This window comes from Buteo buteo, chromosome 1, assembly GCF_964188355.1.
Source record: "Buteo buteo chromosome 1, bButBut1.hap1.1, whole genome shotgun sequence".
Classification (NCBI taxonomy): Eukaryota; Metazoa; Chordata; class Aves; order Accipitriformes; family Accipitridae; genus Buteo; species Buteo buteo.
The window spans coordinates 46,746,704-46,771,484 of NC_134171.1; the positions used below are offsets into that span (position 1 = coordinate 46,746,704).

General features: G+C 41.8%; 1 protein-coding gene across 7 annotated transcripts in view; it reads right to left on the reverse strand.

Annotated features, from left to right (window-relative positions):
• Nucleotides 1-10,027, reverse strand: part of RAPGEF2 (Rap guanine nucleotide exchange factor 2) — a 193,435-nt gene extending 183,408 nt beyond the window's left edge. For all 7 annotated transcript variants that reach the window (XM_075029115.1, XM_075029144.1, XM_075029134.1 and 4 more), the window contains exon 1: nucleotides 9,480-10,027. In XM_075029115.1, the coding sequence (XP_074885216.1) occupies nucleotides 9,480-9,548 (69 nt within the window). In that variant the 5' untranslated portion in view covers nucleotides 9,549-10,027. The remainder of the gene's footprint in view (nucleotides 1-9,479) is intronic.
• Between the last annotated feature and the right edge of the window lie 14,754 nt (nucleotides 10,028-24,781).

Here is a 24,781-nt window from a genome sequence, read left to right on the forward strand (position 1 = left end):
TATAATAGCAACAATTTCTAATCAGCTATCACAGAATCGACCAGTACTTTAAGAATATCATCTTGTCTGCTCTGGGGCCTGCTCTTCCTCGATGATACAACTTAATACGTTTTTACTACATTTTACATTGCAGTTGCTAACTTACAAAGTTCAAAGCTATTTCAACGCTAAGTACCATCATACATAAATGTAGTAAAATGCCATGACTTCAAAACATTGACGCAGCTATTTAAACAAAAGCACGTCTTTTTTATTACTACAGCTATGCCACCTTCAAAACCTGAACGAGCTACAGCACATGGGTAAAAGTGATCAGGCCTGTGTGTCCGCTTCAGTGGAGGACACTTCCGACACCTGCAGTAACAGTGACAACAGACACAAAGAAGTCTGTCATATTGCACAGCCAAGTCTCCCTCTCTCCCTCTCAGTTCAAAACATATCTAAATATTTACTACTGCCTATGTTGTGTATTCTGATATGTCTTTTGACAAACAGTCAAAATCCACACAACCATTCAAAGGAGTGCTGGCTACTCACATAGTTGCAATGTACTGCTGGTTTCAGCAAGATTACGTATTTTGAGAAAATGTTCCGTGCAAGTGAGGGAATGGCTTCCTGACAAGAGTAAGCACTTACCTCGAAGTCAAAACAAAACATTATAGGGTACGTATTTTAGGTATGTCCCAATATATTGCAGATACCAAATGGAAAAGTGTGCATATCTCTTAACTTGCATGCCAATAAAATTGTTTCACTTCACATCTTGGTTTCCCCCCAGGAAGACAGCCCACCAGCATCCATTTTTCAGCTACCATACACAAAGCAACATAAATACAGACAAGATTCAGTATTAGCAATACAAAAATATATCAGGCCTTATCATCTCTTATGCACTCAAGTCAGTGCACACAAAGGTCGTGTTACTACCCAGGTTTCTTATCATTGCTATATTTTAATGGAGAAAGACCTTAGAGCTAGAGACTTATTACAAAAGTTTCCTTTGAGATTAATCCTCAAAACAACAAACAAAAATGGGAGACACCTCTCAAGAAGCACCTTGCACATGTGCCTCATAAGTAAAAAAAAAAATAAAAAAAAAAATCTCATTTTAGGAAATACATCAAGAGTAAATAGTCTCATAATATTCCATTCAATTTAGGGTTTTTTTATGCTTCAAGAGGGTGTTTGAAAATGGAGCACTATATATTCTCTGGGGGAAGTTAAGCTGTTTCAGAGGTTCCTACACACAACCATAAGCATTTATTCTCAATCTTGTAGCGCAAGTCTTCACAGCATCAGCTGTACCAACGCTGACATTTGGAGCCATAATCTGAACCAGATTGAGTCGCCCAGATTTTAGAAAGAAAAAAAAAAAACTCACACACCACCTCTCAAAAATAAGTCACTTTTCGTTTGTTCAGCTAACAAGATCATATCACTTATCCTGTTTATATTGTAGCCTCACAAACAGTTGGATCAGCACAAACGAGGCAGCAGAGAACATCAGCATGGGAAACAAAGCTCTTAAACAAGCTTTGCTGCTAGAAAAATATGATGTACCACGAAAGATTTAGCCTTTGGTTTCAGCAAGTCAAGTCTCAAACAAAAGCTTCTTACAACTGCATTGGTGGTACAGTCTTCTTTTTCCATCAACTGCTTACAAACCACATTTGCGTAACATCCTATCTCACCCCTCTAAGTTTTGGTTTATTTTTTGCTTAACAGGACATGAAGTCTGAATGACTTAATTTCAAATGGAAAAGATTGTACCAGTATTTTTTCCCTCAACTACAGAAAAAGTAAAACAAAGATGGGAGACAAGAGTATCCTTAAAAATATAGAACAGCAAATACAAACTGAAAAAAAAAAAAAAAAAACTCAAAAATTTTAAAGCATCATCCCACAGGGAATAGGATCCATATTCCCCTTTGGAATTCAGAAATAACTACAAAAGAAGTGTTCTTATCTATTTAGCTGAGTTTATTTTAATTTTAGACATATAAAAAAGCAAGCAAACAGAAACAGACAGTCTGGTAAAGACAGTCAACAACAGGTCTTCCACGAAACTTAATACCCTTTCCCAGGTAATTTACCCTGATACCAGATGCATTTTCATTGTGCTGCTTGTCTTTATCAGAATACATACAAATACGAGAAAAATGCTATCCATATAAATATTAGTACAAGAAAATTCCTTCCATTTTTATCAGTGCTGAAAAGTAAACTCATGCATTGGGGTTTGGGGTTTTTTTTCCTAAGAACATTCAAATATTTTAACCTTATCTTACTCCTTCAGTGTTTTGATCAGGTAATGATATATACGCTGCTCGTTACTGTTGGCCAGAATTCTTTAGAACTGCTCAAAATCAAATATTAAATCACTTTTACTCAGGTCAGACAAGACTGAGATACACAAAGAAATACATCTACAGATATACGGGCATAACACAGAGATACCCAGAGAGAACAAATAAGCTATTTTTAACTCCAAAACAAAGCTGTAAGAAAAGCATTGCAGTAGGGCTCCTCTTTCTCCCTTTTCAAGAAAAGTGGTCAACTTCACCAACTTCAGAAAAAGGGAAGCAGAGCACCACTTCCATTTCAGGACTTATTCAAATACATCTCTTCATGCAAAATATATCCAGCAAATTAAATCTGCAACACTGGCTGCAGCAAACAAGGCGCACAGGCTCAGCTGCCCTTCACAAAGCATCTTTGTAGAGCTATCTTTCTGCCAGCGCTCCTTTTGAATTCCCAAACAATACCTTGCAAAAATTAGATCTCCTACTGTGGGAAAGTTCTCAAAACACAAGCCAAAATATATTTTCTCATGAGGATACAAAAAACCCTCGCTGAGGAAGTCAAAGTTCTTACAATGACTGTTCAGTATACATATGGTTATTCTTGAAACATGCTAACAGATTAAGTAGCAGCATTCTGATTTAGGGGAAAAAAATGATCAAAATCAGATCAGTAGTTCATCAGAACAAATTAGTAGCTACCACTCAATAATTCACACAAGCATACAGACTTTTAAAGACTTTTAAGCATACAGATTTTTAAAAATAACGGAATTGAAGAAACAATAACTGTTTTCACAAAACCTTAACTAACCTCTATTATAATAAGCATAAAATAAATGAAGCATCTTCAGAGATTACATTTAAATCGTCTTTTTTTCCAGGCACAAAGTGTTTTCCATGGGTTAGTAGGTTGTCCACGCTGTATCCTCCTACCTGATTTGGGGAAAACGCTTGTGCGCCATTTACTTTTTCTGACCTACACTTTTACACACGAGGCAAGAACAAACTATCAGGCTTTTTTGTCTCAGAAGTCCAACAGATGATTTTGCTCCTTACTAGCTTTAGCAGAAGGGCAAGCCGAGCCACGGCAATCGGTACGGCCTTGCAATAACCCTTCTCCTCCACCGTCACCTCCCCAGCAGCACCCCTGGCTCACCGGAGGGACGGTGCTGTCCCTTTGGCACCACTGAGGGTACAGACACACGCTCTTACGTCTCAACAGCACGTTACGAGGCAAGTAGACAAAAAAAGCTTGGGCTGAGTAGAAGATCCCTGGGCTTCAGGCCCAGCACTACTCACTTCAGTAACCTTCCTAGGCAAGATTGCCACGGAAAGGCAAGGCAGTGTCGTTACGCTCCCAGCTTTTTTAAGTGCAGGAGGGTATGTCCCCAAGGCTGCCAGAAACATGCTCGTGGCTCATGGGAACATACCCAGCCTGAACCTGGTGCAAACACTTCTGCAGCCACAGCAGGGCAGGAATCAACAGCAAACTCGACCAAACAGATAATTAATCAAGTAGGAAATTACACAAAGCTTATCGGTGCTACAGTTAAACCCTCACTGTCCAAGTTACCTAGTTTCAAATCAGCTCGGATACATACAGCTAACCAAGCGGCAATCTTCTGATGTAATGAGAAAGCAGACAAGTGTTTAGGACGAAGCTTCAAACAGCTATTTCTACTCCATAGGTGAAGGCTTCCTGATCACGCCAAGGTCTTTGCAAATGTTGGTGAAACTCATATTACTACAGGATACAGAAATCTACAAATGCAGAAAGTACTAGCCCTATGACAGGGGAGAACTGGGGCAAAAGAAATGAAAAATTCAATGTTCTTGCTGTTCTCAAGGCTCTCAGCAATAAAGTTATGAACAGCTACGGGAAAATGTACCCTCTGTCAGAAAGACTGGGAAATAAACATATTTTCTTTCAAAACAAACACGATACTGAGCAGCCTGTTGCAGTACTTGCCCTTAGTTTTGGGAAAAACATGAAAATTGATGGTGGAAGTTCAGAATCAGACATTCCAGGGCTGTTTCGACAGACTGAGATTAGAGAGGTCACAAGAAAATCCAAGCTACATGAGGGTTTTCGGTTTTAGTTATCAGCCACAAAGACATATTCATACAATTAAGTTTGTTGGGTATGAAATTATGCCGCACAGTAATACTAGCTCAAGGGAAAACATTAAGAGAAAAAAAAAGTATACTTACTTCAAAAATACATTCTCTAATGTTATTTCTGTACTAAACAAAGACATGACTTGCTTTGTCACGTAAAGGTCTCACTTCTTCCAAATAGTTAGTTTGGGTTTTTATCCTCCCAGGTAAGTGCTGAAACACAGCAAGAAAAAACTCTATGGCCAAAGGTCTATATATACACTTCTATTATAACTTTTTCTGGTTTATCTGTATCTGTCTCCCCCAAGAGACACCAAAAGACACCGCTTCACTTACAGTTCATCAGACACATTCTGGGGATGTTAACTGTTTTGAACAAGTTTCCAAAACCCTGCAGCATCTGGAGGGGTTTTCTTGTTTTTTTCTTTTTTGCTCAGACCAACTACCCTTACCCTGACGATGGCAACTTTACTTCAAGCCAACTGCCAAGCAAGAGAAAAGTGCCTGGACCAAGAACTTGCAACAGCCTTTCTTCATTAAGCTGCGTTACTAACCACGCTTACAACGTCAACACAAAACATAACGGGTTCATGCCCCCACTTCAGAATTAGTTACTGCAGACAGCAGAGAGCCTGAACACTACCATGGGAAGTGCATTTAGGAATTCCATTTTGTTGGCCAAACCAGCTCTCTCCAAAAAACCAGAATGTCAAACCTTGCAAATTAAAGCTACTCCTGAATCACCACATTACAAAGCTCTGAGATGGATGATGGAAAGCCAATTATAAGTATGTAATACAGCCAAATACCAGGCATCAGCTGTCACAGTCCTTCACTTTTCAGGGCTACCGAGAACCAGCAAAAGAATTTAGCAACAGAACCAGTTCTCAGCACTACACTGCTGTTAGCAGCGTGGTAACAGGGGTTACCTTCCTCTTTGAATACTAGCATCAAAAAGATAGTAACATGGTAACATGCTGACAGTGAAGAAAATGTGAAAGCAAAACTCAAGCTCCAAAATACTTTTGTTTTCCCAACGTAAGAAATCCCAGATAAGCTCTTTTGAAAAAGATAATTTTAGTCTTCTGGTGTATTTGATACACAGACACACAATAAGCCTGAATTTAAAGACTATAATTCTTTATGCTAGACTTGCATGTAAAACGCTTATTTTCTATGATCCCGTGAAACTAGACAGCCTCATATTTATTTGCTAAGACATCACTATAGCAAGAAGGAAATGTTCATTTCTGGCTTATCCGAAGATTGCACACAATCGTGCTATCAGTGGTTACAGGCATAAAAATAACACAACTGGGAACAAGCTGAAAGTTTATTTGGAAAAAGCATAGGTACATCCTATAATTAAACTATTGTTCCTCTGGAGAGCTCGAGAAGGGAATATCTGCTCAACAGTAGCATCCTGTTTAGATGTCTTCTGACATTAAATGATGCACTAATATCAAACTAAGAGCTACTGTACAGTTGTCCCCTCTCCCCTTAAGACGCAGTCTGATGCTGTTACTTCTCTGCTATTCATTACTACTGTACTGAATTGCCTCAATGTACCACAGTGGCAGTTTCCAGAAGAAAACCTTAGGCACCTAATATGTGTAAGGCATACATTAAAAAAAAAATTTCTTCCTGCAGACGTCACTACGTGGCATGAAAACAGTGAACTAGTATGCGGAGTTTCTGAGGTAACTAGTTATTCACATACCATGCCATGCAAATGAGTTGTTAGGATAAAGAAAGAGATTAGGACTCGGTTTCTCTTGTTTGAAAACAAAAGCAGCCCTATTTTTCAGATTAAGCTACACCAGCATAAAACTGCATGCTTTCTAAGATGGCCTATGACACCAATAAGAATTTGTTTTGAAAAGACTTAAAGCTATAACAGTTCATATAAGACGGCGTTTGGAGAAAAGAAAAAAATAGATCGCTATTACTCACAGCTTAAGGGCATAAAACCATTTGTAATTTATGAACATTTAGAAGTTAGATTCCCCAAAGTAGTTAAATTAACTTCCTAGTTCACGTCTTCAAAGAGAAAATGAATAGTTTAATAAAGCAATTAAAGAGGAGAGCTCTGTTACACAACAGGCATGTTAAAGTACAGGCCATTTACATACTTCTTTTTTATTTTTGAGCTTCTTTAAGTCAGTGAGGTGTTGAGTTATAATTCACAAAATTTAGAAAAACTCTGTAGGCAAGGATACGCTAAAGAGATACGAAGCTAAGAATTTTCCAGAGCAATTGCTGAATACACTGTTTACCTCAAAAAAAAAAAAAAAAAAACACAGAAAAAAACAGTCCAGTCCAAAATTACCAAGAGACTACAGAAGTTCATGCAAAGTTAAGATTGCTTTCTCCGACAATGTGTATCAGATCTAGCAGCTCTCAAAGCTGTACATACTAGCTGGCCATCCTACTGTCACTTCTCTCCTCTGAGCCTGCAGTGAAGTCATTTTGCCAAATTTGCACCATGACACTCCAGGGCGAATAGTAATGTCAAAGACATATTTACCTCCTTGTGATCTGGGAGAAGCAGAGCCCCAGTGAGTTTGTTAAAACACACGTAAGCAGCAAATATGTTACTAACATACATCTCTTGTTATTTCCTGTACTGACATGAATATGATAAATATATTTTCTCTTTCCAACCTCCTCTCAACTTTAAAGATACCTCATGATGACTTCTCAAAAGCCAAAATTAAGTAACTATCTTTATGAGATAGCATAGCAAGGAAAGGAAAATAAAAGTAAAGAGACAATAAAAAGTTACTTTAAGAGAAGAAGAAAAAACAAGGTCTTTGTGTCTTTCTATATAAACAGTTTTTTTAATTTTACTTAATGACTGAAAGATGATATGCATAAGCCTATTTCTTTCAAATTCCAATATTCCTGTAAAATAAAACTGAATTTCCAGAACAGAGAACCAACATTAGAAAACTCCTCAAGACAATTCAGCACGAGCCTTTCCCAAAAATGCCAACCGAGTTTTCTGCTGCAAGCCCTGCTCTCCCCAGCAGCAACAGGAGGGCACGCCTGATCACCGGTTTCAAGTATTTCCAGTGCAAACAACACATTATGTTTCCCACAAATTTGGTCTTATTTGTGGATTATTTTGGCTAGTGTCAGCTTCGTGGATTTAAGGGTGGGTTTCTTTTCCTGTGGCGATTGCCACAGCAGGCTTCCAGTCTGCTGATTCGGGAAGTTTTACAGCATTAACGCAGCCCTGGTGTTCCTGATTTAGCTCTCTGCTCCGTGCCCTTCACACTAGCTTTATCCCTGCATTTGGGCTGATTTCTTCACTGCGTCATTTCTTACTTTCTGCTCTTCTGGTGGTTTTTTTCGTTATCCCTTCCAGAAAGCAGGGCTGACCGGCAAGGCCAGGAGAAAGTTTAACAGTTCACACAGGGCACAGATCATGTCACAGGGGAAGCGTCGTCCCCAAGCCCAGCCTGGTGGCCCCACTACCTGACCAACTGGTTTCTGAGCATCTGCAGGTGTCACTCCCACGAACAGCCGACCGTCCTTCAATAACCATCTCCCGAGGCCGGACACCGCCGGCAGGCTCCCCCGGCTGGAACTTACACCTCTACCAACACGAGGGACCTCGCTACAAGTTTGCAGAGAGCATCCTCCCCGGGAGAGAGCACTCGGCCTCCTTCGGCTTTCACAACGCACTCAAGGGCTGGATCCAGCACTTAAGGCAAACAGACATTTGGAAAAGGTCAAACAAGGACAGAGAAACAACTTTAGCACCACAAAAACACGTTCCAGAAGCAGCTTTTTTTTTGAAAAAAGCAGAAAAAGGAAGATTTGCAAAAAAGACACGCTAAATACGATGCCTGTGCAGTCAGTATATTTTTCCATGGGAGTTTTTATTTTCTCACACGTATTCCATGAGCACGAGGATAAAAATAACATTACCACAATGACGTATCTATAGTAGGAGGAATGACTTATGGGTGCCGACCAAAAGTCAAGGTTTCCTCTTTGCCCCCGATTTGAAAACATCACCAGGCAATCAGCTGCCTGCCAAAATAACCAGTAACACCATCTCTTCCCCACAACCAGAACACAGGGACTGCTCAGAGAGCAGGACAAGCCTTTAGAAAATAGGACAGATGGCATTACAACTCCAAGCAAAGTAACTCCTTGTATCATTAGCTATTGAACCGCGGCTTGATGCGGGGATCAGTGTAAAGCTTATTAGTCTTTAGACAGTTGGCAGCAACAGCCACTGCAGCAACCGTTTGGGAGCAGAAGGAACTCATTCAGTTTAGTTGTTTTTCAGGTCATGTTAAGTCAAAATGTTTCTGTAGGCACTCCAGTCCCCAATTTAACCTTTCTTAGCCTCTCCAAGTGCAATTACGCTTACAAGCAGCTTCAGCACACAGGCTCCTCTGACAAAGGGGGCTCCAGGAGCCCGGCGCAGGTATCTGAAAAATTCCTGCCTGGTGCCATTGTGTAAGGATTTCACCCTACTTTGGAGAGCAAGGACCTGCCAAGAATACCACTGACCTCAGCTCCAACATTATGAAACAGCGCTGCCAGCTCCAGCCAGCTATGTAAAAGTAGGGATCGAATTCAAATCCAGAGCCACAGCGTACTGCGGGACAATAACAAAACAAAACCAACCCCCCCCCCCCCCCCCCCCCCAAATCACACTCTAACTGCATTTTTCTTTTTACCGGAAGCAACCTTCAAAATAAACTCAGCTGGCGTTGCCCTCTCTCCCTCCCACCACCCCCAAAATTAGGGAGTAGGAGGAAAGTTGTTCGCGTTAACCCGTTTCTTCCCTTCCCGTGAGCTCGCCGGCCGGGAATTCGGCGCTGGAAGGGGGGGGGGCTGGGGGCGAAACCCGCGCCGGAGCCGCTCCGCACCCCCGGGAGCGGGGCCGTGGGGCTCCCGGGCTCCCCCCCCGGCCGCGGGGCGGGGGCGCTGAGCGGAGGCCTCTCCCGCCGGGCACGGAGGGGCAGCGGAGCGGCTGCCGTCCCCCGCCGCGGGGCTGGAAGGGTGTCGCGGGGTCCGGGGGAAGGGGCCGCCTACCTGGGGGCTCCTCTCCGCCGGGTTCTTCATCACCGCCTGGCGGAAGCTGTTATCCACGTAGGACGCCATCGCGCCCCTCCTGCCTCGCCGCCGCCGCCGTCGCCGCCTGCCCGGGCTCCGCCGGCGCCGCCGCCGCCGCCGCCCGGGGAGGGGATGGGGGAGGGCCGGCCGCGGCCTGGCGCTGCGGGTTGCGCGGCCGGAGCGCTTGGGCGAGGAGATGGGAGGGAGGGAGGGCGGCGCGGCGCGGAGGCACCGCGGGCTCAGCAGCGCCGCCGCCCGGAACCGGAGGCGGCGGCGGCAGCCGAGCCCCGCCGGTGGTAGCAGCAGCGGCGGCGACGAGGGCTCGGCTCTCCCTCTCTAACCGGCTCTACGCCTCCCGCCGGCCCGCTCCGCCGCATCCCCCCGGGCACCACCACCGTCGCCGCCGTCGCCGCCTCTCTTCTTCTTCTTCTCCTCCTCCTCCTCCCATCCGGGCTGATGGGGGGCTCTCCGCGCCCGCCTCGGCGACGGGGAAGTTGCTGGCTCGGGGAGGCGGAGCGGCGGGGGGGCGGGACGGTGGAAAAGAAGGGGGGGGGGGGGGGGGGCGGGTCGCTGGGGGCCGCGGCCGGCGGGGGGACCCCGCCGGCCGCGGCCCCCCAGCGATCCGCCCCCCCCCCCCCCGAAAACACTGACCGGCTGTCGTCCATCATCCCATGCATCCCGTGAATATTGGGGATGAGGGAGCTGGGCATGGGAGAAAAAAGAAAAAAAAAAAATAAAATAAAATAAAGACTTGATCTGCTGGATCTAGTGACTCCCTGCTTTGGGGAGGCCACCTGTTGTCACTCTTCTCCAGAGTAATCCGTGTCAGCCCGGCTGTCCCCTCTGTCATTGCTATACGGGTTAAAAACGAGGAAGGGAAGGGGGTGAAGTCTTTAATTTAACACTTCTGGGGGGGGGGTGCAAGGGGTGTCTGGCGGCTTTTTCTTCTCCCGTGAACTTAAGTTTTGAAAGAATAAAGATCTTGCAACATGGCTGATTTTCTTTTGTTTACCGCAACACCGAGCATGTCTCAACAGCAGCTTGACAAATACGAATCATGGAAGTATTATTAATGTGCCATTAACGGCAGTGTAATACTATTAATGTATTTGCTTTTACAAGCGACGTGTACCCTTTGCTCATACAGATCACACAATGTAAATAATGTCTACATTAAGAAATCTGTTTGTTTTCCAGCCACTAGCAGGGGTTTACACATTTTAATCACAAGTAAGGCAATGTAATTTTTATTTGTATTTTTTATTTGTGAAAAGTCACAGGGGTAACTATTTTTTCCTCACAAAACACACACAGCTGGTCTCAGGAGACAAAATCTTATGCTTTTAGACATACATGGCTCTCAAACAGGCTGTGTCTTCAGACAGCAATCTACTAAATCTACAGAATTTCGAGATATGGCTCATTAACAAAGACAACTCTTTGGGCTAATCCCACCCATATGTGTCAGCAAAATATTTTTGCAGCTAATACCGTTAATTCTGGGCAGACCACGGGAAAAGGCTAGGGAGGGCTCCACATCCTGGCTACATCTTGCTTGTCAGTGCTTATTAGTAGTCCTTATGGGGGATTATTTTTTTTTTTTTTAGCTAACAGATTGAAGATGTAATGTCCTTTGCCCTAAAAAATAAGTTTTAAATATGCCTCACATTCATCATCTGGAGAGCATCATTTCTTCAAATTAATCAAGCCTGCAGCTATAGGAAAGTGCCAGCTTTTCTGAAGCTCAGTTTACCAACTCGGAGTGCTAAAATTCCCTTTTTTTGTGGGGCATATGTATAGGGCGAGAGCCGCAGGAATGCGAGGAATGCTCTCCTGGGCTCTGCTCCTCAATCACTTCAGGGCACCCATTCCCTCCCGCTACAGACTAGCTTGCCTGACATCTTTATATCTCTACATCAAAACAGAGCTACCCACTCTATTTTAATATGCAATTATCTTTCATTTCAGACCTATTAGCTGTAACAGCATCAAGTGAAGTGTTTCACTCTGATTCATTTTTTCTTGTGTTATCTGGTAACACAATACCTGTGATTCACGGTGATATTTAACTTCAGCCAACGGGATTTGGGGGGTTCCAATTGTACTCTGAACAGTGTAACAAATCTCGGTGGTTATAGACATATGCCAAAGGCCTATCACACGCTACATGAATTGTTAGAAATGGGAATGAATGAAAGCTAGAAAACTATGTACAAATACACTCAACCATTTCTTAATAATATTTAGGATGTGTTGCATTAACACCTTTTTAGTGTCTGTAAGCAACATGTTTGTATAATGCAGATGCTTCTGATTGATTGTTTATATTCTCCATGGTGGATACAAGCCTGTCCTTCATGCTGTTTTTTTCTAGCTGTAATTAGAATAGTTCTTACATTCAAATAGAAAAAAAAACAGCAAGTAATCATCAAGATACATAGTAAGGACAATAATTATTAGAGAACACATCCGATTATCACTGGAAATGCCTATTTTTCTTGCAAATATTCAACAAAACAGAATTTACAGCATCAAACGTTTTTGCAACTTTCACATTCTCTTAGTCTCACTGTCTTTCCTGTTTTCTAACTTCAACAGTAAATCAGTATGTTTTAGAAAACACACATATACCAGGACCTGCCATTCATTTTGCATTTGCTTTTTGGCTGTTCCTCAGTCTACATTAGCCAGCCTGATTTACAAGGGATTTGGGGGGGGGGGGGGGGGGGGAAGGGGGGGGGGGGTGTTTGCACTGGTCATGTTATTGCATTACAAAGGTTTCCTACCCCATATTACATTAGGAAACCGAGAGTTAACCATATACATTACATGCAGTACAGTATTGATATTTCAGCAATATGAAAAGGCTGCAAGTCAAAATGTGACAGCTCAGCATAATATCCTTTTGGATAGCTATAACCAAGCACTATGTTAAAGTATTTTAGAAAAGTATTTTGCCTTAGAAATACAGTTTCTGCCTTCCTGAGTATCTCCATTTCTTTTAAGGGATAAATTGAAATGGTCAGGTCAAACAGTTACTGAAATGCCAAGGAAACAAATTCAGCATTTCTGTGAGCTCTTTGTTCATTTGCTATGCCTCATTTTTAAGAAGATACTCACACTTTGAAAGGCTTGCACTTGACTTAGCCACACAGCTTTTAATTTGTGACACCAGTTATCGGTCACCCACAGTTAAATGCTTGGTTTGCTCAGGAGAGGCCAGTCTGCCCTGGAAGGGAAAGAGAATATTGCCTCTTTGGGGAGTTTAGTAAATTATATGCAGTCGCTATGGATATTAAACCCCTGGATGTCCTTTTATCCCCTTGCTTTGGATAAATACTTGTTTTCATCTATCTTCTAGAGACGGCGTGGCAGCTGAAGCAGATTCATGCGGCCAAGCTCCAGCCCTCAGAACTGCCCGTCTTCTTCTCAGCTCTCTCCTGGCACCTTTTCAGCAACCATAAAATGTTACTTTCATAACCACTTGTGGAGGTGGACAGTAAAGGGGAACGGAGGTATCGGCCTGACGAACCATCCCAGAGCTGACCTTGAGAACTGTGGCCAGCCCCATTGGGCTGGGCGGAAGCCAATTCTATTGGATTTTAAGTCAAAGATGAATGATTTCGGGTACAAGTAAGGCTGCTAGCAGGGGGAGACTATCTCCTTTGAACAAGATTGGCCTCTATGCTCTGTCTTTTTGCATGGCAATGCTTCCAAGAATGCTGTCTCTCACCTTTTGGGATTTACATATGGATGCGATTATTAACATGTGCAACTCCAGTTTTTGTTATCTTTTAAAACATGATGAAGGACATGTGGGGTTTTTTGTTTGTTTGTTTGGGGTTTTTTATTTGTTAGGTTTTTTACACAACATCCTCTACTTATGTGGCTATTTGTCAACTAGCGATGACTAATGTACAGGCACGGTGTATAACCACCACTCTGTGCCCCTGAACCAGAGGGTAGGATAGGAAGATATCGGTGACTTACCACAGTCCATGCTAAAATAATCCTTGAATGTTTGCCATCGGTTTATAGCCCTTTTGTAGGATGTAGCCCTTTTTGTAAGGATGTACAAAATTCAAAAGGTTATAAAAGAGAACCTGGCCTGTGCCATAAAGCCAAAATTGTCTTTTGTTTTTTCTTAAAGAAAAAAGAGAAGAATTTGTGACTACTATAATGCATTTCATACATTTATTCAGAATATGCCACTATTTGCATAGCTACATTTGGGAATATTTATCACTCGACTTCTGCTGTAGCTGCAAATGTACGCAAACCAGCTTTAACTAGTTAGTTTAAGACTAGCAGCGGTAGCTCAGGGACCAGCATGAACTGTCTAAGTATTTACATGGTCTTTGGAGAGGAATTCAGAGCCCACACAGTATTCCCTTCAGCTGCACTGATAAAGGTGCCCAGACAAAAGGAAAGGTGGCTGAAATCTGTATCACAGCAGCAACTAGGAGTAGTAGTAATGGACAGTTCATACAGCTACATACTGTATGAACACTGAACAAATTAGCAGCAACTCTTGAAAGTCAAGCCTGCATTTCTGAAGTAAGCTCAGGTATGTCTACACAAGCTTCATTCACGCTTGTGACCATGATACAGGTGTGCCCCTTATCTCTCAGGAGTGGAAGTGATGATGGGAGATGATTGTGAGTCTCCTATCTCAGTACCTCCACTGGGAAAGGGGTGCTCAGACCTCGCGTCAACATCGTCTGCTCCAGCTTCTCCTTCTGGGAAGGGAGAGAGGCACAAAAGTATCAACTCGACTGCTTAGGTAAAGTATTCTGAAGCCGTAAGGAAAGCACTGCAAAGTGCTGTTACTAATACTAACAGCATTTTGAGGTTTTTTAAACAGAAAATTAACGACACACATAGAAAGAGTCAAATATAGCATCTTTTCTCATTGTCAGGACGTGTAGTGAAAGAGGTTGTTTTGGTGGGATGGCACAAAGCACAGGTCAATAAGCCAGTGCTTCGGTGCTGGTGCGCTCTGGGACAGGCTGCCAGCAAGGAGAGGTGCCCTGCGGTGGTTCCTGAATTGCACCCACAACACAGCGGCAAAGGTATCAGACAGACTAAAACCAGGGTCCTTTTAGATAGATGACACTTTCTGAATGATATATATGTTAAAAAATGCACTCTACTCCTTTCCAAATAGTCATCCACAATCTAATACAGGCAGGATATACACAGGAGCGATTTCAACTTCTGAAAGTATATTATAACACAGCTTTGTGAACTATATATTCAGTGTCACATGTATTTCTAATACTATATTTCAGTAAATAGCATCCCAAATAAGGAAAAAATATTTCATTCTTATTCACTGCCTTTGAAGTTTTCGTTACTGAACAAATTAAAACCCAGACTTACATTTCAGTGTTTTGTTTTTAAACCAATGTATTTTCTAAAAGAAAATGCAAACTTACTCTTTCTAAAATAACTGTAATTGAGTTGTTTAAAATAATTATTTGAAGTTTCTACAACCCAAGCATTATGTGATTGTGCCTAAGTATGAAAAGGGGAAATTGTCTATAAGTCCATCTAGACAGGATGAATATTTATTCAAAGCTGGCCAAGTCTTTAAAAGGCTTTAACTCACACGTATTAATGATAGATAGCCACATGATCGTTAATATCCAACAATACTGCTTTTCGTAAAACACTACAAGATGATAAAGTTATCTAACAGATCATGCAGAATGATAAATAAAACATGTAAAGCTCTGCAAGGAAAATGAAACACATAGGAGGTAGGAATTTTGTTCCTGCACAAAGATATGAAATATTTATAAGAGAAAAAATTGTTGTTAACATTGTTATTAAGACCTTTCACTCCAAATGTGCTATTTTCAGTATTAGGATTCTATACTGATTGCCTAATTTTCACTGTCTACCATCAGAAACCTTTTTTTTTTCTTTTTTTTTTTTTGTCCAGAAATCAGCTTCGTTATATATGATTGAAGTGTTTGGCTTCAGTCTGTACTAGCTGTTTCAAGAAATATGAATATATTTATAACTTTTGGCATTACTGCAGGTCATTATTCTACAAATTAAGTTTACAGCTGGTAGCATTTTTTTGTAATGAATTATTGATTAATTATTCCAGATATCGCCTGTCCTTGCTCAGCCACCAAGCTTACTGCACTGCTAAGTCAGCCCGTGCTATAACTATTCCTTGAACTGAGTCCCCAAATGCCGCATTCCTGTCGGCTTTCACCTCTTTACTCTTGTCACCATCTTCCACAGAAATCATCCGCGCTCTTCCCCGCTCGCTTTAACACGTTATACTGCATCACAAATATGTTCCAACATGATACTACTGGCGCTTATTAGAAGAGCATTTGCATTTACATTGCTTCCTAACAACCTTTATAAATTATTCCCTTGCTTTGAAATTAATAGTCATTGTGTATAATGTTTATGCGGTTCAGCCTTCTTCATCTTCAGTCACCATTTAGATCTGTTCAAAGCATATGGGGATGTGTGGGTGTGAACTTAAGTGAATGTTTCTGTGCTGTGCATACATATCCTGGCAAAGCATATTCACACCTATATCATAATGTGACAAGTACTAGGTACCAATTTAAACAGATAGAATCAACTTTAAGTTCAGTAAATGCTAGAAAAGTTAATATTTTTGTTACTTACAAATCAGTGATACCACACTCCATCGATTTATGTTCCATTTATTTTTCCAGAAAGAAATCATCCAGTACCTGGAATAAAACAGCATTAAAATCTAAATTTACCTTGTCCCAAGAAAGCGTGTTCCAGATAGATTGACACTGAGGTAAGCTACCAAGGTGATCTAAGCTTATCGTGGACTCATCCTGAGAACGTTCCAGACAATTTAATGACAATATGCCTAACCTTGTGTGTGCAGAGCTCCTTGCTGCACCTGTAGTCCAAGAATACTCCTATTAGACAGATCATAGAAAAAAATAAATAGTTTGTGTTCAAAACATTGTTATGACCGAGTTTGTTTCACACAGACTCTACAATCACCAGTAATATCAGCAGTGAAAATTAAGACTTTCTATTGCTTTCTTTTTGTAAATAACTTAATACAGAGAGATCCCTATTTCCACTGGGATCTTCAGCTTCTGTACGAATACGCAATGATAAATTCAAGCATTAAATTAAGTTGGAGCAAGAAATCCCTGACTAATACAAAAATAGAGACATGAAGGAACAGACAAAAATAAGCAGTACTGCACAGGTAGGCAGTCACTAACTGTGGGGTAGACGTTTACACAATGTATTCCTTGCATTACCTGGATCTATATTTAAGACAGACAGCAATAAATTACCACTTTCCCTCAGGTTTTTGTGTTAATTTTGCTATTTGTTTCATTTATGAAGCAGATACTTATAATACTCTTTAAAAATTCAGCAGCTAGCTGTGATAAACACTATCTTCCTACTCCTGTAACAACCGATTTGTGCCGAGAACATCCCCCATTGCCTTGTTGTAGCACTGCTGGAGAAACATGGGAAGCTGCTGTCTGCTTCACTTTTCATTTCCAGAACAAATTTAAAAAAAAAAAAAAAAATGCCTCTCGTTGCTGTGCTTAGCAGAGCAACTAGCACAGGGACACTGCTGATGAAGGTCCGCAGTCAACCAAGTTTATCTTGTAAATGTGTTTTCTAAGTCAGGAAGAGAAACTGAAATGTGGGAAGCAATTGTACAGAAAGAGGTAGTTGAGATTAGCATTTTGTGGGAAATCAAGTGACTCTTTGGAAGACGTACATTTTTGAAAAACACATGAAGTCTTAAAGATTTTGTGAGGGGGAAGCTCTTTGCTAGGAACTTTCCCTTTTTTGTGCTATTAGCAACTTAAAAGACTGCTGACATATGCTGGCATCTGACTGGCATAATGAGAGCCCTGTACATGGCCACAGTAAGCACACTCCTGTTATCCACATTTATTTGTTTTGCTTCCTTCAGCTTGAACTAGCTGGAATGGAGACAGCTCAGGGATTTTAGTCCTTGGGATAAGGAAGACTTGAAGTACTTCAGAAGTATCCTCTTGCAAATAAACTGGAGGGTGGGGATCGGCATCCACACACTCCTGTTCATGTGCAATCAGCATCCACGTGAGGAAGCAGATTCTTCAGCGGGAGAAGAGCCAGGGTGGATCATTTCTCCTGCTTCAGTGTATCTTCACATTACAGCCCAGGTCCTCATCTGACTAAAATCCATGTATTTCAAGGAGATCAACAAAATCCTGCTAGTTTAAAACAGCTAAGGACCTGTTCCTTGCCTCTGATCCCTGTCGGGGTTGCAGGGAGTTCTTGCAGCGATGCAGCCAAGGATGGATATGCCCTTTTTGGTCTCTAGCTAAAAAAATGATGCACTGTTTTAAACCCCCCGAAAGCGAAACCTCTCTAACGTATGCTCAGCTGTGCTGCTGGGAAGGGGTGCCTGATGAACAACAAAACAATCTTGCCCCTGTTTGCCCAATAGCAACATCTGCGTCTTGTTAGAGATGCACAAATTTTTAAAATGGTTCTTCTCTCAGGTGGAAGTGAGCTGTATAACTTCATTCCATTGATGTGAATAGCTAACAATTTTGCCTCAAGCCTTCACATTACTATTGCGTTCAGGTATGAAGTTAGATTCCTCTTGCTGTGGAGGAGAGGAGTTGAACTACAAGAGAAAATTTCATTTTTAATTAATTTGTCCTGGTTGCTTGTGTTCCAAAAATAATACCAATGCTCCAGCAGTTAAGTATTTGCATAGATATTTCATTATATTCAAATAGACTTTCTGAAGTTTTATTTGAAGTACCTGTAATTCTTAACCCATGCTTATCACTAATACGCTTTCAGTAAAGATCCTGCTCACTGTATATGTAAATCTCTTAGCCAGATAATGGGTTGATACTCCTGGGTAATGTAAATACAATTGCTTAAAAACACACATCAGCACATCTTCAAAGTGCAAAAAGGGGCCTTTCAAGCAAAAATACCACTTTTTTTTTTTTTTAAACCAGCAATAATGGTACAGATATTCAGTTGATTTGAACTTGGAGACCAACACTGAAGATAGGGGATGTATTTTCCTACTGTGGTTAGATGTTAAAAGATCTGTGCATGTGGGAGTCAAGTTGCACTTCACTTTGTAGGAGCTTCAAACCTGGCACTTGCAAGGGTAGTATTGTAGGAAATAAGACAGAGGTTTGTAGGTGGATGGAGATGTGATGGAATTTGAAAAAAACTGGTCCACAGGTCGCCTGAACCCATTCTGCAGTGCTTGCAAATATTTGTTTTTGTAAATTTTAAAGAGGAATAAAAGTACTGAACATATCCAAAGCATTACATAGCTTCGAGATATTAACTTAAACACCTCTTGGTTTTGCAATGAGCATACATACATTTTGTCATCAAAACCATGCAGGTATGCCATAGCCCTGGAAAAGCATCTCTTCACTCCCAATGTTTAAGGCTAAATAGTACAGTATCTTCAACTTCTAGCAGGCATTGCAAACTCTTTTGAAGGCAACTGAAAAAGCTTAATTGGCCCAGATGTACTCACTTACACGATTATAAAGTGAAATAGGGTAGCTAACATTAAAGGCTGTGGATGTGGAATCCATAAAAATGTGATAACTTGTTCCAGCTGTAATTTCCCATAAAATACTTTTCATGAATTTATCTGCCTATCATTTCCCTGAATTCATCTGTAGAGTGGTCAGAAAAACAGGAAAGAACTCACATTTCCCTTTTTCCAGAGTAATTTCTGGGGCCATATACCTTTCCCAGAGCAGCAAGAAGGAGATAAGATCCGAACGTAGAATTATTCTGGAAAACAAGTAAGGATTCCTTTTTGGTGTTAAAAAAGCATGAGTAGTTTATACCATTCCACTCCTTCACCTTACTTAATGCAGCATGAGCATGTGGTCCTCTCTGCCGCACCAGAGAGTTCAGTAACTAATTCTCAACATCTTTCCTGAGATGCTACAGAGTCCTTTGTTTCACTGGGCATAACTATGTGATTATTTACTCGGTGGAAAAAAAAACCCAAACAAACAAAACTTAAAGAAACAAAGCTTAGTCAAAACAGGGAAGATGGTGGGGCAGAATTAAAGTAAACACTTGCTTTAGCCTATCTAGCTTTACCCTCCTCATGACTTGAGCTAGACAGGCTATTCTCAACCTATTTACCCAGAAAGCATAAAGTAGGTGTATGTATGTCAAACAAATCTTTGTGCTTGCAGTCTCCTACCAGCCAGCCCCTGCTCATTTATTCGGGACAAGCACCTCACCATCTCACAGCCTTATTAACTATTCCTTACTGAGCTAAGGTGGCTACTGTTTTCCAAGCCAGTTTCCTCCAGCTACCTCTACAGGCCCTGAGGCTCACTGAGGCTACAGAGACCCTTAATACTGATTATTAGACATCCTTTAAGGGCTTGCCGACCTAGTTTAGAAACCACATCTCACAGAGTGATCTTGGCCCTAGCCAGATTATGTATGCTGGTCAACACTTGAAATGTTCATTGGCTTGTCTGTGCAAGGTAAAGCATGCCAGCGTAGTCATGCCAGTAGAAGCTCGGTGCGAATACATAATTATAAAGATGCCTTTCACAGCTACAGCTTATTTCAGCCCCCTCACCAAGATGAGATACAATATCACAAGAACTTTCAGTGGAAGGGAGTTCATACTGGGACTGTTGCTGTTACTGTAGCTGTTTTAATTATAGTCCTGCAGTTAAAGCAGGGGAAAAAAAATCCTGCACTGCCCTTTCAACTGAGAAGACAGGCATTTTTCATCACTCCTCCTAAAATCATTTCCTCTGTTTTGAAGTATGGTTTGAGGCAAGCGCTCCAAATCTTCTATCAAACTTGAGTCTCTTTGATGATCCCTTTAGGGTCCCGTTCTGCTGCATTAATTGAAGCTTAGTGCAGCAGGAAATTTGGCCTAATAAACTGTAGAAATGCTGCATATTTATCTAGTAGTACTATAACCTGAGATACATCTTAATTTTTGCTGTCACTAATCACTTCTTTCATATGGAAAACCACGCTGCCACGGTGAAATCTCATGAATTTTTTAGACACGAAAACATCAGAGAAGAATATTAGGAAAGCGTAAAGATTTCCTTCCTTTATAATGCTTGCTGTGTGATACATCTTTGAACAAGTCACTAACATGTGTCCCTCCTTGTTATAAAACATACAACAAAACGCGTGCACCTACGTCGCAGGGGCGTTCTGAGGGCTGACACTTGTAAAGCCCTTTTGAGGATGGAAAGCATATACGAGTATTGAGCACTAATCTCGGGCATGTGGACAAGCCGCACACATTCGAAGTAAAAACCTTTCTAATAACATCCATCTGCATCTTGAATACAAGAAAGAAATTGTAAGACAGCCTGTCAATGATCAAGGCTTTTTCATGCAGCTCACCCTACTGTTTGGCGTCTGGCCAGCTCAGAGAGCCTACGGAGGAAAATGGCTCCAAAGGAAAAAATGTGCATGTTAAGCAGAGGACAGCCTTTGTGAAGGGTGAGAAAAAAAAAGACAAATACCCTCAACTGCCAAAATGCTCTCTGGTACATGGAGGAATGAAGTGAGATGAAAGGGAGGGAAGAAACTGCAGTAGGCAGGAGCCTCCCCTTCTCACTAAAGATAACTCTAGCCTGTACACGCTATCATGCTGAACTAAAGCATGTTTCTACTTCAGGACCAGGCCTGCTTTTCATTAAGGATGTTTCTCTGTGGAGAGGCTGGGAGAAGCCAGGGAAGGATTTATTTGGAACTGCGGCACCTAAGCCAACCGAGCATGTGTGCCGACCTTCAAAACTGTATTAACGATACCACAAAGTCCTTCAAAAAAGTTTGTGGGGCAATGCAGTATGATCCGAGCATGCTGAGGAGATCTGAGTGGCTCTTCTTCAGATGGAGTGATGCCGACCTTTTTATTCAACAGGACTTATCTCCCTGTCAAAGGCACTTTAACTGGTGCTGCTGACATGCAGAGCGCTAGCTCCCTGAGTCCTCCCCTACTATTATGAGCCCCTGTGCAGAGTCATCAGCAAATTCTTTTGCCTGATATATATATATACACACACACACATATATCTCCAATGTCAGAACTAGACCCCTTACTTCCTCTCACCAGTCATCTACGGATTCATTTCACTCAAGCTGTGTTCCAGCTGTACAGCGTTGCAATGCTGCAGCAAACATATGGAGTTTCAGCCAGCAGTCCTCCTTCACTTCCTACAGGCTTTCAGTCTCTCTCTCTCCCTACAGTGCCTCATGCGCTACCTTGGATGCCGCAACGTTTAATTAAAGTAAAATATGCAGGAATTGAACTAATAACAAGAAAATCTCTGTATATCATCATCACTCTAGAGAATTTAATCTGGAAAGGTTTCCGGTCCTCCATTAAAATGTTTACATGCAAGAAATTCTCCTCTAATAAATCATGATTTACATTTAGATAGTACCTTTTATTCTGACAGCTTGTCTTTACTGAAAAGTTGATTCGAGTCATGACTTATGTGTAGCCTTTCATTCAAATTCCTGCCATCTAGGAAGAGCCCAGAATTAAATATTTAAGTGGCTTTTAATTCACATTATCTTGCCACAGATCAATTTAGCACAACTCATCAACTGCTAACATGATCAATAATTAATGTGGCTGCAGGTCATCTACTTCAGAGTTCTGTTAGTCCCCTTAATGTCTTGCTGTGGTTCACTCCACGAGCCCAGGGAGAACAGGTCAGCTCTACCATGGCTCACTGGAACATAATTCATGAAGGAGCTCAGTCCACTGAAATTAAAAAATAAAAAAAATTTAAAAATTATAATAAAAAAACAACACACACACACACACCCCCAACCCTACAGCAAAGCAGAAGACTTTGAGTATGCCTTCAGAAGTGTTTGGGATCCAATAGATGAGCCCTGGTGAATTTTCCTACCGTGGTATATCGTGTTACTAATCCCAGCATTTGATTTCTTGACCTCCCCCTCTCTGCAGGAGGGATGGCAGAAGAGCATGTGTCCACACCTCAGCTGTTCCAGTCCAGAGCCTGGCATCTTAACCCAAAATCTTTACAACTGAAGCTGAGATGCAACACTGTGGACTGAAGCAAACACTATTCACCTGGGTGGGGATACGTGGCATTCAGTCAGTCACTACAGGGATGGCAACCTACAGCAGAGAGACTGGCAACTGGAAGCAGGGGCGTTAAGAGATCTGTAGCATGCAAAAGTGAACGTAGTACTAGCATTCATTTGGCTGTTATTTTGGATGCATTTCACTGTGTCACTGCCCTAACTTGTGCTTGAGAGAAGTGATTCAAATGTAGACAAAGCTGATAAATACTCCAATAAAACAATAACTTGCCTGAGACCTCTAGGGCTTTTTTTAACCAAATTCAGACCTGCCATAAGTACCAAGAAACATATTCATTCTCACAGCAAAAAAAAACCCAAAACAAAACCACGCTGTGTAGTAACAGACAAAGCACAATCCTCAGAGTCAAACCTTGGGAAGCATGGAAATCACATATTAAAGTTAAAGTCTTTAGCATGGCTTACAATCTTCGCACCACCTACAACGGCATTGGTACCAAATAAATAGCATCATTAATAGTGCTACCAATAAATCCCAGTAAGCAAAACATAAGGGTTTTTTCCCCAGCCTTTCAGCAAAAACCTTGGCAGCAAGTTCATATATTCTAGTATTCATAGATTGCTGCACCCAGCTATCACAGTTGTTCATTTAGAAACTCTGTTTTAAAATAAAACAAGCTACTGAGTCTAAGCAGGTAGGAAAAGCAAAACATGTGCTGCAGCTGCAGTGTTGCCTCATATCTCCCTCCATCTCAGAAACAGACCACTGCAGCAAGACAGCTTGTTTGTAAGGCCTGGGGAAGTCCTGATGTCTGCCATGGGGCTGCTTCAAAACTGGATGTACTTTTGCAAACATTTTTAATGACATTACTGTTCTTGTTGCTGCTGAAAATCTTGAAGTCATATGATTTAATCTGTAGTCCAATGACACGGCAGTCATATTTTCCCATCTTTTATCTTTGTGTGACTTATTAGGCTCTTTCTGTACAAAATATAACGGTGCCAGTTAGAAGGGTGGTCTATTACTTTCATGATTAGACACACACCATTAATTGTGGAAGAAGCTTGCATAGCGTAAAGACAAACAAGAAAAACAAAGGTTATCCCCCTTCCTGTATGAAAATCAATACCAACAAAAACACACCTAGTAGGTGTAGCATCGCTTGTGTAAGTATAACACCTCTTCAACTACACTGGTATTTTAAATGGCTACACTTTTCCATGGACATGAGGGCTCGAGGCCAAAGCCATCCTCTGAGCCTGTCTGCGGGCACTGCCTCCCAGTTGCAAGGTGGCGCAGCCCACCATCGTGGATGACCGCTGTGGATGACAGCAGGAGGCTGAAGATGCCCAGCAGAGGCTGGGTGTGCTCCTGCCCTGGCTTGACAGAGCACAAAACAATCTGGCTGAAAGGCTTGGGGAAGAGGCTATTGGGAAAGTAAAGGGAGGAGGAGTGAGAAATGGGAGACTAGACTGGGAAGAGGAGGAGGGACCTGAGACAAGTCACACTGGGAGGAGCAGCTCAAGGGTCAAGAGGAGGAGCCAGGAGCAAAATGTTGTTGAACAAGTAACCCTTGATGATTCAGAGCCAGTGTCCACCAGCTCAGTTCTTACTCAGAAGATCAGGATTTGCTAGCAAGCATGCACAGACATGCACTGCCAATCAAATGCTCAGATACTGCCCTTTAGGGATGGTTGGGGAAAAGAAAACTATTAAAGCAACAATAAAAAGGCCTCAGAACACAAATCAGAGCTGCCATGTATGCTTAACTAGAGTGTTAACGAACACTGCGCTATGCTTGATTATTCATTAATTAGAAGTTTATTTCAGATGTGGTTGGAAATACAGTAGAAACCTCTTGCTAAGCATTTTTAATATTGTATGTATTGCTGAAGCACTGAGGATTTGTATTGCACCATACCGGTCCCTTTGGATTCGCACACACGTAGAAATGGCTCGTGCCCTAAGGTGTTTACAAGTGAAAGAAAAAGCAGGAGACAACAGATGGAACCAGCAGCTGGAGGATCAGCAGAAATCAAGACAGCTCCGACAGGCACGCCAGCCAGACTTTTTTTGTCTGGGGCTCTCTTATTCCATATATTTTGCTAGCACCAAAACAAAAAATCTCAACAAGATTACTGGGTGAACCAGAGAAAAAGTAACTCCAGAAAAAGAC